This window comes from Macrobrachium rosenbergii, chromosome 20 (genome assembly GCF_040412425.1).
Source record: "Macrobrachium rosenbergii isolate ZJJX-2024 chromosome 20, ASM4041242v1, whole genome shotgun sequence".
NCBI lineage: Eukaryota > Metazoa > Arthropoda > Malacostraca > Decapoda > Palaemonidae > Macrobrachium > Macrobrachium rosenbergii.
In genome coordinates, this window is record NC_089760.1 from 19,618,687 (window position 1) to 19,637,301 (window position 18,615).

The window sequence follows — 18,615 nt, forward strand, 5'->3', positions numbered from 1 at the left end:
ATGAGTTTTCAGAAAAATAATTCCGGAGGAAAACCATATCTTGATGAAATAAATTAAAATCACAACAAACATTGTAGGCTCTATTTATCAAAGTGCGTATTGAGTTCATCTTATACAACTTTGGCGAAAAACTGAGGTCTCAAATTTGCCACTATTTCTGTATACCTGTACATCTAAAAATGACAACTTATTATCCTGTTCCGTCTCGCAAGTAAAAGAAATGTTAGGGTGACGAGAATTAAAATATTCAAAAAACAAATCAACATGTGATAATTCCTTAAACTCAAGGAAAGTATCATCTACAAACCTACGGTAATACAAAGGTTTGAAAGCACTAGGGCATTCAGACATCCAAATCCTTTCACAATAACCCATGAAGCAATCCGCATATACAGGTCCAAGGAATTTCCCGTAGCTACTCCATCTATTTGATTATATAATTTACCATCACAAGTAAAAATGTCATCAGCAGTTGCTAAATTTCAGAGTCGCCGACTATTAAAAAGATGAAGCCGGAATTAAACAACAACTCGTCTGGTATTCACCTAGCTATCGTGTAATTTCATTGTAGGTACTTAATTAGGTCGTTAAATATTTTACTTTGTGAGTGGTAGTTTGTTTACATTTCACCTTAGTTTATTTTCATATTTTTATGTTTGTGTTTTTAATTTTTCGTTATTTTACGTCTCACCCTTTTAGTTTGTATTTACTTGTTCATTTTATATATTTCGTTAGTATTTTTACTGAAGATTTATTATGACAATTCATTTTATTGTAATTTTATTGATTCTCATCCTTGTCGGTTTTTTTCAGCCTGATGATGAGGTTTTATACCTCAAAGCTCGCACAATAAAAAGAATGTTCTTCCTGGTCTTGGCAATATTATTTATCATTAAGCTAAGATTTCCAAGTAGCCCCCTAATTACCAGTATATATATATATATATATATATATATATATATATATATATATATATATATATATATATATATATATATATATATATATATATATACATATATATACATACATACATATCAATATCATACCTGTCAACAACGGGTTTTCCCTTCTGACTTTTTAGATTAGGTCTTATATTAGTGTACTTATAGAGATTAGGTTAACCACTTCCGTTAATATTATAATTTCTGGTGTTTGTGGTGCATAAGGTATCGTGCTCCCAAAGAGAAGTGATATTGTACTTCTAAAGTTGATCACTCAGCTGTGTTTGTGGAACTTAAGTACCAGGAACGAACCACGACGAGGGAGTCCTACCGTCCTTTTTTATTTTGTTTTAGAAATGAGGATTTTCCTCCGAAGGGCTGGACAAGAATAGCTCCTGGAGGCCATCTTCATTCCTAAGAAGGAACAGTCAACTGAGTCCTTTGATTCCAAAGGGCAGGATTATTAGGGTGCGCCTCGATTCATATGATGGCAAAGGGTCCTTCCACTTGACTGTGTTTGATCATTTACTCGATTGCAAAGTTGCCCTTAGCTCTCTCTCTCTCTCTCTCTCTCTCTCTCTCTCTCTCTCTCTCTCTCTGTGTGTGTGTGTGTGTGTGTGTGTGTGTGTGTGCGTTGTGTGTGTGTGTGTATTCTTATAACGTTAGGGGCTTGAAAAAAAAGATCAGAGATGATTGTAAGAACTCTGCAGACAAATTAATTTAAATGAACGAAATTCGATATGAATGAAAAATATGCAAAACAGACAATCAGTTACATAGGAAATAATCGAGGGACAAAATGATTAAGAGAAGAGAAGGCGAAGGGGAAAACGAAGACAGCGAAGCAAACAAAGCTAAAGTGTGAATGAGAAAGCAATGAATGAGCTCATTTTCGTTTTACCAGGTCAAGCAGGAAAATTAGACGGGAGGAGAATGATTAAATGGAGGAAGGCCACAGGAACTCAAATAATCTCTGTGGGGTCGGCTGTGATTATAATTGTTATTATTATACTTGCAAGAGCTTAACAACACTAATCATTGTTATCATACGTTGTTCCATTTTCCTGGGTTCCATCTACTGCCATACTCTTGCTCATACCTGCACTTGTTTTCAACTTCTTCTTTTTGCAGAAACTTTCATACTCTTATAGTAGTTACTGTAGTTTCCATTCATTATCACCTAATCACCACTGTATCATCTGCAAATATCAGCCATCACACACTCCATTTAGTCATTTCACTTTTTCATCCATATGTCATTCTTTTGCATGACCACAAATTTTCATCACCCTCCATATTGCATTTCAGCTTAATCTGTCATAACCTTTTTCTAGGTCCAGGTACAGCGCGTACAACTTTTTACTTTTGCTTCCAATCTTCCCACATAACTGTTTCTTGACAAAAAAAAAAAAACTTGATCCACACACCCTCTGCCCTGCCTAGATCATAGAGAATCAATAACATAGAGTGGCATCTCCGTGCAGAGCGTGTGACCTCGAGCGGCCATAAGGAAATACCCACCACGCTCAGGCTTTGGACTGATACTTAGAGAGAATTGTTCCAGAAGTCTACCATAAGAGCCAATGTTGAATTATATGAAATAAATTCATTTTTAAAAAAGGACAAAACAATGAAAAATACCTGCCGGACCAATATGCTTGACCAAGATTCTTTACCTTGTTATTATCATTCTTAAAGGCTATATTTTTCTTGGCATAATGATTCAATAACTGCTACCATAAACAAACTATTTTTATATATTCGAAATTAAGTTGAGTCTATAATAAGGTTTAAATAATACAGAAAGTTACCAAGCGAATAGTTAGAGGGCACAGGTGTAGCCCACGGTCTGATATACCTAGACCGTGGCGTAGCCTAGCTACCAAACTTTATTTTCATGCTATCGCCAATCTATAAACATATCGTTTGATGAAAATGTAAACCAGAATTTCTTACACATAAACAACACAACTATTTTCTGTTTGAATCGAATAATATAAAACTGTTTTCCACCATCTTGATACAGAAGCGACGTTTAATAAAATGCATTTGTAAAACACCTATAGTACCGCTCTTTTATGCCTAGAACAAAATTTGAAGGCATAGACACTGTCCTACGGGACTAACCACTGCAAAGAATTCTTAATGATCTAAAATCCAGCAGGTGCCCTATGCATTGCAGTAACATGTTTAAAATGAGACTTGATGACACGACCGGTAACCTATAGGTCTAGGCCTGCACCCTACTGGGTGTCTTTAATGACAAGTCAGATCTTCTTACTTTATAGTATGTGGTATATAAAAGGCTAACGATGTTCCGATTTCAAAAATGAGAGCGTCACTGCACCTTTGTGCCAAAAACTATGCTGAAACTGAAAGACATGACAACAGAGAAAGCTTACCTGCTACTTATAAAAATTTACCTGACTAGCACAAAATTATGGGGAAATAAAATTCAGTATGCTTTGCTTACCTGTAAACTGTTATTATTTCATTTCCTCTTGAAGAATTCTTGTGCCCATTCCTGCAATTATAAGTTGCGCAACGCACAATTTTGAAAATAGTGAACCAAACAAGGACAGGACAATAGAAGCAACTATACAATTTCCGCGGCTCCCGGTGGCAGCACAGCAAACCAAGGACCTTGCACCAAAACATGTAGGACCTGGCAGTAAGCATACTTCTTGGCCAGACAATTATGTTACCTCGTTTTGATACCCTGAAAGCGAGTTCAAATCTCGGCCGGGCATCAGAATAACATAATTTCTTCCTGTATTTGGATCTAGGCTGAGTAATGACAAGCGTTTCCAGTGTGAAGAAATCGAGGAGTTAAGAGGGTAGTGCGACTAACAAAAATTACACGTGTGACGTTAAAAAGTGACCAGTAGATTCTAAATACAGCTTTTTGGCCTTGTGTGGCCTGTACCACTTTATATATATATATATATATATATATATATATATATATATATATATATATATATATATATATATATATATATATATATATATATATATATATATATATATATATATATATATATATATATACACACACAAAACAGTACGTGACATGAATATTTATAAAGCATATGCAGGTGTAGCTATACTATACGACATTTGCGGTATGTAGATGTACGTTATTTTACCTATTACTTTGATTCACTCTATATATATATAGATATATATATATATATATATATATATATATAAATATATATATAAATATATATATAAATATATATATAAATATATATATATATATATATATATATATATATATATATATATATATATATATATATATATATATATAGAGAGAGAGAGAGAGAGAGAGAGAGAGAGAGAGAGAGAGAGAGAGAGAGAGAGAGAGAGAGAGAGAGAGAGAGAGAGAGTCAAAATAATAGGTAAAATAACGTACATCTACATACCACAAAACATAGAATATATCCTTTTTCTAAAACATGGAATATGTCCTTTGAAACTAAATATCCTTCAATACTCAATTCCTCTTCTTTTTTCTCTGCCGTGAAGCTAAATGTCCTTAAATACTCAGTTCCCTTTTTTTTTTTTTTTTGCCGGATTTCTGCCACCTAAGGCTGATGTTATATATATATATATATATATATATATATATATATATATATATATATATATATATATATATATATGTGTGTGTGTGTGTGTGTGTGTGTGTGTGTGTGTGTGTGTGTGTGTGTGTGTGTGTGTGTGTGTGTGTGTGTGTGTAAAATGTTCAGTCCCCGCTGACATCACTGCATGGGCTCTATATACGATTTACGTGTGTACGATGATAACCAAATTCTAAAAAAAAACTTTTATCTAAGATTTTCAACCTCAGTATTTCAGCTGCAAAATATAAATTAAAAATTTATTAGATATAATTTTATTATTTTATATTGCCAAAATCCCTAAGCTCATAATGGTACAAACTGAAATATAATCTAATGTACGATAGTTTACATTTCCAACCGGTGCCTCAGCCATCTTGTATCAGCTGTCCGATTTCTGTACTTCGACATCCCATCCTTTGTAAAGGTAATGACGTTAGTTTTAGGCTTAAATGATACAAAAGACATAGTTGTAGGCCTTTATTTGTAAGAAAAAGAACGTTTGAATTATCCATAACCCTAGTGGCTCGTTATTAGGCCTGCAGTTCTCATTTAATAACCGTAGGTGTTATATAAGCCTGTGTTGTTGTACCGGTTCCTGTATAGGTAGCCTATAGCTTTTAGCTTACGGTAAGGTTAACTTAAGGTTAGTTAATTTTGTAGATTACATTTAAGGTGATTAAACATCATGCATTCCATGAAGTGATTAAAAACTGCCGGAGTGGTCGTTTTACATTAAGGCCTAGCCTATTTCTGTAAGTTGATATAAACCTAATAGATTAAGGCTGGGGAGTTTTTCCCAAGACTGTTTAGGCTAGCCTATACGTTGTGACTTAGGGACGTGAAAGGTAGGCCTAAATCTAAGCAAAAGCTCTGCACGGACTATTACCTTGGTAATCGATTTTTCCTATGCGTTTTGGGTAATTCTAAGCTGTAGTTCCGTGGTGAGCTAGACTATGGTAATTGACATTTTCCCATGTTATTTCACTTGCTTTACAAGAATTTAAAGTAATATTTTGTTGGCCGGCTGTAACTAAACTGTAATTGGCCTTTGAAGACTACACTACCGATGGGATAGATCTAAGCTGGCATTCCGTGGCGAGCCCCATCCCCCTCCATAGCTAATATGGCAAAATTGTAACCAGTAAGCACCCCAAAAAATACCAGCCTAACGTATCCTAGGAGTGTTTACTGGTTACAATTTTGCCGTATTAGCTATAGAGGGGGTGAGAGGCTCGCCGCAGAATGCCGGCTTAGATCTACCCGTCGTTAGTGTAGTCTTCAAAGGTCAATTACAGTTTAGTTACAGCCGCCCGACAAAATATTACTTTAAATTCTTGTTAAGCAAGTAAAATAACATACGAAAATGTCAATTGCCATAGGCTAGCTCACTGCGGAACTACGGCTTAGAATTACCACAAGATGTAATGAAGTCTTCTTAACCTAACTTAGGATGACAGATGGTGATCAGTGGTAACCTTTGACAGTCTTACTTATGCCTATCCTGACCTTAATGGCGTGGCTTCTCACTGAGGTTCATCCAGCAGGTCTATGTTAGACATGGGGGTTGCAGTGGATTAACCAAATATGGGTAAAACTGAAGACAACTACCATCCCCTTCTGGTTTTATATATATTATATAAAACATTATATATATATATATTATATATAAACATTATATATATATATTATATAAAACATTATATATTATATATAAAACATTAATGTAAGGCAGTAAATATTCTGGTCGGCTGCTGTTGGGAACCAGACCGTGGTAGTAATTTTCAGTTTTATTTAAATATGTACAGTAGAGATGGTCATTCTGAGGAAGCACTCCACATAGAGATATTGTTTATTAATGAAATTTATTTAGCTGTATATAGGCCTAAAGGGTGTATGTGATACAGTACAGGTGAGATAACTCAAGAAATTTATTGAAATGTGAGAAATGAAAATTTTGTTTTCACAATTATCCCTGAGGGATTGGTGCTAAACATGGCATCCTGTGATGTTACCCTCTTTAAAGACAGCAAATTTCTCAAATTATTTTGGTAAATTTTTCAAGTTATCTCATGTAATGCTTCATACACACATTTTCTATATTGCTCAGTCAAAGAATTTCATTAATAAACAGTATGCCTATCACAGTGCAGAGCTCCTCCTTAGAATTACCAAGATGGTTAACATCTCAGGAACAGTACATTTGCGATGAATTATGGTATATTTAGTATTAGGTATATTAAGGAGACTCAAGAGGCACAGCATGAAAACTCCAAGCCAGGCAACTATTCACAATCGTGACAAAGATAAATCTGCATCAACTGAAATGGGAATGTCATGGCATCACCACGTAAGATATGAATGACCCTGCAGTATTACTAATTGAATGAAATGTAAGTTTTTGAACAATTAAGGAACTCTTTGCATGTGCAATTTTGCAGTGACTTGATGAGTTGCAGTGGAAGGAATGGACAGTAGGCTTGAGCTTTTAGTCTGGACGAGAAGGACAGTAATCACTGAATAGCCTACAGGGTCACAATGTTAAACTTAGAATGATTGCTATATGCCAAGTGATTAGAGAGAGAGGCCTATGTGTGTGTGTTTTGTTCTTACAAAAATATAAAATATCACCTTTTATGTAGGAATATTCCTCACCATGAGCTAAAATTGGTAATTGAAGCTTGGTAGCAAGGTGGTTAGTTTAATAATATGGTAGGCTAGTGAGTGGAATGAGTTCCCCATTCACTTGCCATGAGCCAGCACTTTTCTTTAGCTGCTGCGGGCAGTGCGTGTGCTTCCACATGCAATCATGCTGACCTGGAGTTCCCACCCTCCAAAAAAAGTGTGCGGTGTAAGAGGTATGGCAAGCAGCGGAGGAGTTCCATATGGAGAAAGTGCTGTACTAAAGTTGGTTTTTAGCTTCCTTTCAGCCCCAAGCTGCATCCACTTTTTAGCCTTTTACTTTACCTCCATTCCCACTTCCTTTCTTCCATCTTACTGTGCAACCACTCCAACTCCCTCTTTTTCCCTGTTTTAAATGCTGGATGGCTGAAAGTGCCCCAGTTCTGTGGTTTATAACAAATTTCCATAAATCAAGCAGCATAGGAAGGCCAGTAGATGTTTGTAAGTGTATTTAGGGGGAGGTTGCTCTATCTTTGATACAACAGTTTCATCTGCCATTTGTCTCTCAGCAGCCCCCTCCTGCCCCTTCCCGTCTTGTTTTTTTCCCGTTGATTCTGTCAAGTGAGATTACAGTACATGCTTAGAGAAAGGCAGCTAGCACACTTTAATCCTTCTGACCCAGATGCATGTTCCAAGCTCTTCCCATGTGTAACTGGTATGTGCTCATGGTTCCCTACTGCCTACCCCTGCTTTGCTAGAGTACTTGCAGAAGCTATAGCCATCTCTTGGTATTCTGAGAATTGTAACCTCTTTTTCACTGCTCTTCATGCTGAGGAGCTCATTGTTGAATCACATGTTCCATTGTCTGCCGGTGGAGATAGTGCTGTGGTATTGAGCACTCTATCTTTTTTAAAGATACAAACCTGAAGTCTTTCATCTTAATCCCACCTCTGTTTACACATTTTGCCCATTTGGTAAAAGAAGTGATGCTGTTAGTCAAGTGTGAGTGGTTCCCGTACCCCTTACTCACCTGCCCCCACCTTGTTACAATTCTTGAACAGCCAAACTAGCTGCCACTGTAGACGAAGGTTTATGTGCCTATGAAAGGTGCAGATTAGTACCTTGAATTTGCTACTTCTATTTCATGTACATCTGTGCTGTAAGCTTTTGGAAAATATTCATAAAGACCTAACAGTTTTAAATGGCAAAAATTAGACCTAACAATTGTGTAATGAAGAATAGGTTTTAATATTTTTGTATACGGTATATACTTTGTGAGAATGGTATTATGTTTCTTTTGGAGCTTTACTAAAAAACAGAACATTATTTGAAGATAGATAAATATTATTGTTGATTATTTTTGTCGATTTTGTTACACAGCATGTAGTACTCTGTTTGGCCCCAGTTCTAAAATTTGGTAGGTTTGTCAGTAGAAAGTGAAACTTAATTGATCAGGTCTTGAAGGGTTGCCAGTAGAAAGTGAAGCTGAATTGACCCGGACAGTACAGTACTGTATAGGGTTATTTTCAGTGACAGTACATTGATATGATAGGAGTTTGATAATATTTTGGTGTGTACTGTATGTGTAGCGAGTTGCAGTGTAATCTTTGAGTTGCTTAGTATGGTCAAGCTTTTGTACATAAGCTCAGTGCTGAGCTATTAGCTTGGTATGTTATGAGCCACTATACTATTTCTTTTAGAATGTCTGTTGTAATGGGCATTGTTTAGATTTAGTATTAAAATAAAGTTCTTACTCCGTAGCTGTCAGGAAAATGGCTGAAAAAGGGTAAGTATTGTCAAATCTGTTAACAAGTCTCACCCTCCTCAATTCTCTCATTTCATCACACTTTCCATAACCTCGCCCCTCTCGTGACTACACTTATTTTTCCAGTCACTATCTTTGGTGTTTAGTATCCTTAGAAAATTATTCAGAAATCCTTCAAAAAAAGGTTGAATGAGGAACAGCATTCATTTTGGTTATCTCAAGCTAGTTTTTTTGCCATTAAAATACTTTTTGGACTAGGGTAGAGGGAGGGAAAAATTAGCAGTAAATAACTGTACCTACTTGTAGAGATAATTAAGTTGGAACATATATGGCATTCATTTTTGAAAAAAAAATTTATAAGCACAGTAAAAAGCACTAGAAATAAAAAAATTAAAATGATTGCACACTCTAAAGAGAACGAAGAACCAGCTGCACAGTTATTCCTGTGAGGCAGATTTGAAAGCTAATATGCAACCTAGGATTATTCAGTTTTTTGTATATGAAATTCAAACTGTTAAAATAATGTGGAGGACAGATTTGGGAAAAATTATTGTTGATCATTGTATTGTTTACTTAAAGGCCATTGTTTAAATAAAAGTACTGTACATACAATTTAGGTCGAGAAACAAGAAAGCTAAAAAAAAAAATTGCATAAAATTTCATCATTCTAACTACTTGCAAATATAAAACACACCTAAAAAGGTGGGGTGGGGCGGGGGGGCCTCTTTAACCACCAGGTGAACAAAAAACTTGAAATATAACCAAATCTGCCCACCAAAATGTATTATTCATATGTGCATGAAGGTAACATTATGCCCATCTTTTTCATAGGGAAACGATGAATGGTGTTCCTCATTGTCTGTGTGCTTGTCTAGCACAGGCTAGTTCTGAGTCCTTGAGGGAGAGGGAGAGAGAGAGAATGAATTACAATGCTCCCATCAGTCACTCCTTAGCTGTTGATTAGGAAAATATGGACTTCAGAATTGTGAAAAAAAACTTTGTTTATTGTATGCTTTGGGAGGTTTCTTAGAGCACTATTATATGTTAAGAAACAAGAAACTTAGAAAATATGCATTTTTGTATAACAGTTGCAGATATAAAGTATATTGCAGGTACTGTATATTTAAGCTCTTTAAGCATAGGATAATTGGTAGGTACTGTATATTTAAGCTCTTCAAGCATAGGATAATTGGTAGGTACTGTATATTTAAGCTCTTTAAGCATAGGATAATTGGATAGCATAGAATTTTTCAACTCTGCCTTCCAATTTTATATATTGCTGTCTTATATTTCAGGGTAAATTTTCCCTGAGTGTACTTTTTTTTTGGCAGTTCCTCATAATGACAAATGGTATGGAGGTCTGTCCGTTTAGCCCCCCCCCCCTTCCCCACAAAATAGGTCGGAAGTTGTAGTAGTAATTGGGTATATATTGTTACAGTATAATATTAAAATAATTTTGATGTTATCTTCATTATTTTAATTGTATTGAAATGTTTTCATAGAAGTTTGTGGAATATTTTTGTAATTAAGAGAGAAGGGAAAGGCATGAATTTTGTACCATACAATCATTTTAATTTTAATCTTGGTGTGTAATTGTTACTCTGTACAGTATACAGTATTGTAGATATTTACAGTACAGTACTGTAATATCCAGTTGATTACACATTTATATAATTGACTTGACACTCCACCATAGTGTACATAAAAGACACATCACAAAACAAAATAAGAGAGTAGTTTACGGTAGTGAAGTGTTTCCATTGTATGCTGGTGTTCACCTTGTATGCCATGTCTAGTTAGTTTGTGCTTGTGATATGGTCTTGAATTAACATAGTCTTACACCAGCAGAAGTGGATAGTGCAGTAGTTGGTCTTGATTAGACAACTGGAATAGTATACTCATTTGTGAAGGTGTTAGTAAAAAAAATTGTATGAACAAAATTTCTCAAAATGAATAAGCAATTCTTTTTTCTGTGTATTCTCAGATGTGAGTAACTATTATGTGTAACTTAATTCCTGGAAGTTTAGACACAAACATAAGTTGGCTAATTATTTACAGAGCCGCCGCCAGTAGCAGCCCTCTTGACAGCTTCGTGAATCGCTTCAAGATAGACAAGATGAGTGGTCGTATGATGAAGTACCCTTACACCCTTAGTGCCAAGATTGCACAGTTCCCATACGGTTACTATATCAAGAATCAGTGGGTTTTCAGGTACTATGCCATCGCCTTGGTTGTCTGTGCTCCCGTCTTCAGCTGGATCCAGAAGCAGAGTATGTATTGTTTCCTTTTAAGAAATGATAAGTGTTTAGATTTGTTTATGTGAAATGATGAGGTCTTTATCATTGGAAATTTTCAAAGGTCATGTCTCCATGCTGGAAAGATTAACTTTTATTTTGGTTTATTAGCGTTGTGGGTAGCAATGATGCATACCAAGTTTATTCTTGATTAAAAAAAAGATATATGTATGTGATTATTTCTTACCATATAGTATTATTCATACAGTATTTAGTTCTGGGTGTGCTGACTCACTGCTGAGGTGTAGTGCACTCACCCATTTGTTAATAGTTGTCTGTATTAGTTTCATTTTAATGTTGCACCTCTGCTGTGCCTCATTCATATGGATGATCACAATCACACAGTGACCAAATTTAGTACACTAGTTTGTTAGCAGGGAGTAGTGTATTTATTCATGTTGTACTCAAGCTTATTGTTGTGTTGGTTTGGCTTAAAACTATACCTTAGTGAGAGTGCCCATGAAGAAGGAAGTTGACTTTCAGTTCCTCTGAGAAGCCTGTATTCTCAGGTATGTTGACAGTATGATGGTGTTGGTTCTGTGCTTTCTTATGTGATGGTGCCATCCCTGTTACCATCCTGCATCAGGCTGATATTTGCCTTTAAATGATGGAGTGGATTTTATTTCCTACAACTGCTTAGTCTTCTAAAGATTTTTGTAGGGATACACCATTTCTTTACACTGATGTCCTTATTGCACCTGTGACATAGACATCAATTTTAGAGAGAAGTTTATTGCCTTATAAGAAAAAAAGAAGCGTTTGGAACAACAACAAAAATCCCCCCACCCCCTTGGTGGACATTTTAACATCCTCCCATAACTTTGGTAGTTAAACATCCTCCGAAAACTTGCTAATGGGCATGCTCCAGCATTACAGCCTTATTTAGTAACTTTACCTGGGGAGCTGGATTGTACTTCCTTCTTACACCCCTACTCAGCCTCAGCCTTGCTTGAAGAAATGAGTTGTAACGCAACCTAGGTCTTTGTGTCTTTCTTAATCATGGGCAGGCTTTTGCTTGCCCTGGAACACCTTCTTAACTATGTGTACACCTGTACATCCTTCCCTTTTGTGATCCCTCTCTCTTTGAGGGAACAACATGATATTCTTGATAAATTTGTAGTCCTTTGCCCTTTCCTATCAAAGGTTGTTTAGAATGGATTGAGCTGGTCTTATGCCTGCATAGATCCTTGCATTGTGGTGAGAGGAGGATTTTGAATTAAGGCGCCATTGTGGAGCTATGGACTAGGGCAAACCAACCGAGATGTTTAACTAAGGATCTGTATTTGTTAAAATTAAGTTATATTAGAGTAGGTTAACCAGTGTTCTCTCTTCCTTTTTCTTAACTCATCATTTCTTTTAACAAAGTGCCTATTAAGCTCAAGGTCAGATATCTTGCAATTGATGGTTTTGACAAGACAGGCTTCTATGTCAATAAACAGATAGCAAACTTCCTGAAGTATTTTAGGCTGTTGTATGTAGGATTCTTTATAATTTCTATTAACAATTTCTTTTTATTTTTCAGCCAATTCTCCTGCCAATGTGGAACTGTGGAAAAAGAAGCGTGCAGCAGAACATTAAATTTTTTGTCATCCTACAGAATTCATAAAAGCTTCTTTATGTATTTTGTCAAATTTTGTTAGGTGTAAGAAAGTGAATACACTGTAAATATGTATTAATTTGTTTAATTCATTCATTATTGCTAGTTTACTATTTTCATAAGTTAGTCCAGGGAGACCATAGTTAAGTTTCTAAATTAACTTGGAGCTCTCCTGAAGGATTTATTCTTAACCGAGAGATGTAAATTAGAGCAGAGTAAAGTTTAACAGTTAAGCAATTAAATTGGAAGAAACCAAAGGAGACAGTGAAAGTAAAGGCAGAAGGTAGTGCAGCTTGTGAAGAGGGTATGCTTTAAAGAATTTTCAGTACCATGTACAGTAGTATAATTTCCAAGCATAGTGAATATGAAATTTTGGTATTGAATGCTTGAGCGCTAGAAATAATAGCTTTCAGGCAGTATGTATTAGAGTAGTATTACTGTATTGGGATTGGCCTGGTTAAGGAAAAGCTTTTAAGAAACTTTTACTTACCCTGCCTCTTGTACCTGAATTTCTCAGTTTTTTCCACTCACACTATATTTGTATTTTATGTAAAAGATAGTGCAGTGTGGTTGAGGGCTACTACTTGATAATGTTTCCATGGGTATGAGATATTAAGCAAAGGTGTTTCTTACAAATATCTTGATGTTCAATAAAGTGAATAATTGTGCTTAGCTGTGTAAGTGCAGTGGTACCGCAGTAAATATTGATATTTTCAAATGCATAGGAATCATTTTGGTTAATGATTCGGTTATCAAGGTCTGGGAGACCAGTGGTGAAATGACGGTGTAGAAACATCTCTTGAAAAAGAGGCAGAGAGAATCAAGCTCATGACACAAAAGGGGAAGAGGAGGAAGGCCAAAGGCAGGCGTCAGGTAAAGTGGAAGGTTTTGTGGAAGTGTGATCGGAATTTCAGCACAGCAGAAGGAAAAAAGAAAATGCCCTGTATTTGGTATAATAAAGTGGATGGGAAAAAATCAAAGTTCAAAATATATAAAACATAAATGGGGAGAAATAATGTTTAAAAGGAAGATACGGCTGTTCAGATGTGCTAAAATGCTTGCAGGATCTTAAGGAAAAGGAAGCATAGAGCAGCTAGAAAATTTATTGCTGATGTGTTGTTTTCATTGTGACAATTTATTTTGAGACCATTGAGTTACATTTATAGACTATACCAGATAAATAAAAAGATGAAAGGAAAAGGTAAAGATACACTATAGTGTGGGCAGTATTTAGAAAAAAAAAAGCTAGTATTAACAATGAAGGTATTAAAGAAGGTACAAAAAAATGTAAAATTGACAATTGCCAGTTTGGCTTTGTGGTTGGGGAATTCAAATGAAGATTGTCTTGATAATGAGGCAACTGCAGGTGAAGAACCATGTCAAAAGGCATTGGACAGTACTAAGATGCAATAAAACAGGCACTTCAAAAGCAGAGGATCAAATGCTCTGTATCCCAACAGGACTACAGTGAAGATAATGGGGGCTCAGCGAAAACATTTGAGGTAAATCAGTAGAATCTGATGAAAATCCCATGAGTAAGAACTGAGCTTTTGGTGAATCAAAAAGAAGTAAGGAAAAATAGATGTGGGACAGGTATGAGGGTGGATTCAGTATTATATACTGAAAGTAATAGGGTTACAAAAGTATCAAACTTTTGCTAAATGTAGAGTAAGAAATGTTCAGTACAGGATTGATTTAAATAGACCACTGAGTAAAATGCCTAACTTTCATAGAGCTGGCCTGAAGGGTTTGTCTTTAATGAAAGTCAATCTGATTACTTGCAGGATTTTTAAAATTTTACTAACTAGATAAATTGAGGGTGATGCATATACACAAAATTTCCTATGTTAATTGATGATTGAAGCTTGGATATTCACAAAGGATATGTATAACTTATTTTTTACCTTCAATGTCATTATAACAGAATACATACGCTGCAAATAAATTTCTGTGGTGGCATATTTTAATGCTGCTGAATATTGTACCGAATTTATTGCACACATTTCTGGTATGAAAACGTAAGCATTGTTTGGTAAAAAAAATTTTTGTTATCGGGTGCAATGACCACAAATCCTACATCTGTTGTAGATTTGGAGCCATCAGTACAAATTGCATAGTGTGGGGCTTTGCATCTGATTTGTTTATGATGTTCAAGAGTATATGTATATTTTTATGGACACAATACAGATGAATACAAGTTAGGGCTTATTAGGTACTCCAAGGAGGAGGCAGTTCTGGTTTTAGAAGAAACCCGGTCCTCCTATTTACTGATTCATTAAGACAGGTGTAAATGGTAAGTAAGAGGCTAATTACATATTGAAATGTCTGTTGAAACTAGTTAGTGGAAGAATAACTTGCTTATATTTTTGTTGAACTTCATACACTGGTATTTTATTACAGTAGTATTTATTTTATTACAATTGGATAGTAGTTTATTTTCTTCAGACATTTCAGGATTTTACCTGACTTAGGACTACTTGGCTGAAATGTTTTGTTTTCCTGTTTTTGATCTTTGGTTTTAAATTTTTTCTTTAAATTTATCAAAACCTGTAAGCTTTCTTTATAATACATTGGATGACTGGCATACACAGCCTTTTCATGAGAATCCAAGTCTGCCATTGTACTTAAATGTGTTACAAGGTCTTTTGACAGGGTTCAATTTCATTACAGATCTCAACAAACATCAGCTACAGCCACAAGTTTTGCCTTGCATCTCTGTCTGTGGTTCAATATTTTGAGTTTTAGAGGTGGGGCTTATAATATGTGATGGAACAAATATATATACCTTTTCATATTGATTTTTGTTTGCGATTTCTTCAACAGCTGACTTACCAGCAACTTTACCCTGGTGACAGAGCGCTCTCTCTCTCTCTCTCTCTCTCTCTCTCTCTCTCTCTCTCTCTCTCTCTCTCTCTCTCTCTCTCTCTCTCTCTCTCTCTCTCGCTAGTGAAAGCAAATATTTATTTTTATTTCTTTTACTATACTGTTGTTATCTCTCTTTCTCTCTCTCTCTCTCTCGCTAGTGAAAGCAAATCTTTATTTTTATTTCTTTTACTATACTGTGGTTATTGACTGTTAGATTTTAATTTTGCTCTTACAGATGGACCACTTATTGTCCTTGATATTTTTTATTTCTATTGTATTTCTATATGGTTTTTGTGATCATCTTTGGTAGCAGTGTTTCAAATTGATTTTGATATATATTATCCATTTCTTGACATTTGTTTCCTACTTTTCTTTTTGGTTTTTGTTTACTTTTTCATTTGTGCTGTGAGATAGACTTTTTTTTTATGGGCCAAGATGTCCTCCAGTGGTAACATCCTGAAACTGTGACTATGGATGGAGCAGGACGAAAACCAGCGGAAAGTTGCAGAAAATCAGGAAGACTGGAGCATGGGTACGGGCCTGAACCATATGAGAAATCAAGTAGAAAGGGCCTCAGGTAAAAGAGAGAACAAATTATGCTTCTCATCCTATGAGAAGTGTCTAATGTTAAATCATAATGAATTTAATGATGTTCCATGGTTACAAAATTATAGGTCATAATGTTATGACCTTACAATAAAGTTGTAGGGACTTGGTGAACTGGGTCGATGGTATGGAAAGCCTTTTTTACCACTGCATTACAGTAGCCATTGGTGGAAGAACCACAGGTGTGAAAAACAAGTCTAGTACCGTAATGTAATCTATGAAAAGTTTCTAGTATCTACAGTAAAGAACACTAACACAAATGTTGAACTGGAGTCATTACCTGGTTCAAATGACAAAGAAGGTGCAAAGTCCATGTAGTACAGGTCACTAACTTAGGATGCCTATCAGGTAGGTTGGATTGCCAAGAGAATGTTTTACTGGATTTCCTTGTGATACTGACCATTTACTTTGTTTGCAGATAAATGTTTTCAAGGCTTTTGTCGTGGTTATTTAGTGGTCATGCACGGGAAACTGACTCTAAGGCTCTCGGTACCATGGCTTCTTATAAGTCAGTTTCTTGTCTGTCAAAAAGGCACAAAACATATGGAATTTAAGAGCTGCAAACGAAATTGCTGAGTAAACTTCTACAGAATGGTGTGCTTCAAGTTCTATGGAAAAAACACTGAGTTGAAAGTAACACAATGCTCTTTATAAATATACTGAATAATTGGTTAGTGTAACTTATGTACAGCTAATGAAAGCTTTGTAGCATGGTACTGTACTAGGTGAGCAAAACGAAAAAGTTTTGTTTGATTATGGTTACATAGTTATCCAATACAAACATTGCTGTTTCACTCCAGAGCTAGGTTGAGGCTACAAGCAATCGCATTTTGAATTAAGGACAAATGAACAAATATCAAAGCAGTAGTTACATATTAGATTATATAGGTTTAGTCTCACCAGAAACAATATCAGCAATTTTGTTGCCTGTTATTTAAGAACCGCAGAGATCGAGTTGCCAGTCTCCCAAGCCTTGGCAGTGTGAAAATCAATTTGAACTAGTCAGAATCGCATTGCTCGTGAAGTTGTCTTTGGTGTTAGTATTCAGAACTGGGATGACATCACAAGCATTTAACTGGTTTCTGTATGTACAGTGACCTGCAAGAAACAAGTGTTTGGAATCATGGTGGTTTTATGAGGCTTAAATATAATTTTTTTGGTAAACTTAAAAGACCGTGGAAAGTTTATCTACATAAAAGACTGAAGGATGTTGTATGAGTCTTGTGATTCCTGTTGTTTCACTGCACAAAGGCCAAGTGATAACTGCATTATAGTCGAAGGTTAAACTCGCTTAGCACATTAATATCTTATCAATTCTGTGAATGGTGAGGACTGGACTGCGCTTGTCCAGAAATTCGATCATCTCTAAGCGATCAACAAGTAATTTTTTCTGAATTTATCTCAAACTTCATTGTAACCACAAGCGTCCTCACCAAAGCGGAAGATAATTTCTTTAGACATAACATTCCAAAAGGTCACACCCATTTACAAGTGACATTATGAAAATGGAGGCCTGGTATGTAGGCCTATTATTTAAGTATGGAAACAAATCTTTTTAAGAGGCATCTTAAACTTCACATCAGTGTTCGTAATTTCATGGCCAGAGATTTTTGCAACACTTATGTCATGCATGGATTTCATAGACCACTTCTTTATTAAAAAGGTTCCAAAAATTGCATGCTATTCGTTTTTAGCGTTACTTTCCGCAGTAACTATATTCTCTTGATTACTAGACGTCCTAGAATAGTTCCAAATTCATTATTATCATCATTATCAAGAATGTAAGAAGGAAACAAGTAATGGAAATCCAATGATGAATATAAGCAAGAGCTTCTGAGGGAGAAAATTTCCTGTAAGAAAAAAAAAATACAGAACGTTTAGTGAGAAAACTTTAACAGATCTCACAATAAAAGATGCAGACGGAGTGATGCTGCCTAAAGGGATACAGTCACGAATTGACGGGATTGTGGTTTGAAAATTTGTTAAATGTGGAGGACAAGAGTGGCAGATCTGAGTGATGCTAGTGCAAAATGTTGGAGTGAATTTGAAAATGGTTTTGAAGGTTACTGTTGAGGGTGGAAGGATGCTAATTAGGACGCTGAAGAATGAGAACGCATCTCGAGTTGGCTGGAGTACAAGCAAGATGCTGAGGTACGGAGGTGAAAGTATAGCTAAGTGAATGACAAGGGTAAGTAAGGCGCAGGCGAAGAAGGGAAAAGATACAGACTGGTGAGAGGAATCATTTTTCCTTTTTGTAAATTTAAAGGTAATATAACTGTATTTAAGATTTTGA

At 35.6% G+C, this 18,615-nt stretch overlaps 1 protein-coding gene across 1 annotated transcript; it reads left to right on the forward strand.

The window, feature by feature from the left end:
* The first annotated feature begins 4,894 nt into the window (after positions 1 to 4,894).
* roh (reduction of Rh1) lies at positions 4,895 to 12,926 on the forward strand. The gene is made up of 4 exons (XM_067122082.1): positions 4,895 to 5,000; positions 8,957 to 8,981; positions 11,019 to 11,230; positions 12,777 to 12,926. The coding sequence occupies exons 1-4, from the start codon at positions 4,910 to 4,912 to the stop codon at positions 12,830 to 12,832; spliced, it is 384 nt and encodes a 127-aa protein (XP_066978183.1). The 5' UTR covers positions 4,895 to 4,909; the 3' UTR covers positions 12,833 to 12,926.
* Positions 12,927 to 18,615: the final 5,689 nt, after the last annotated feature.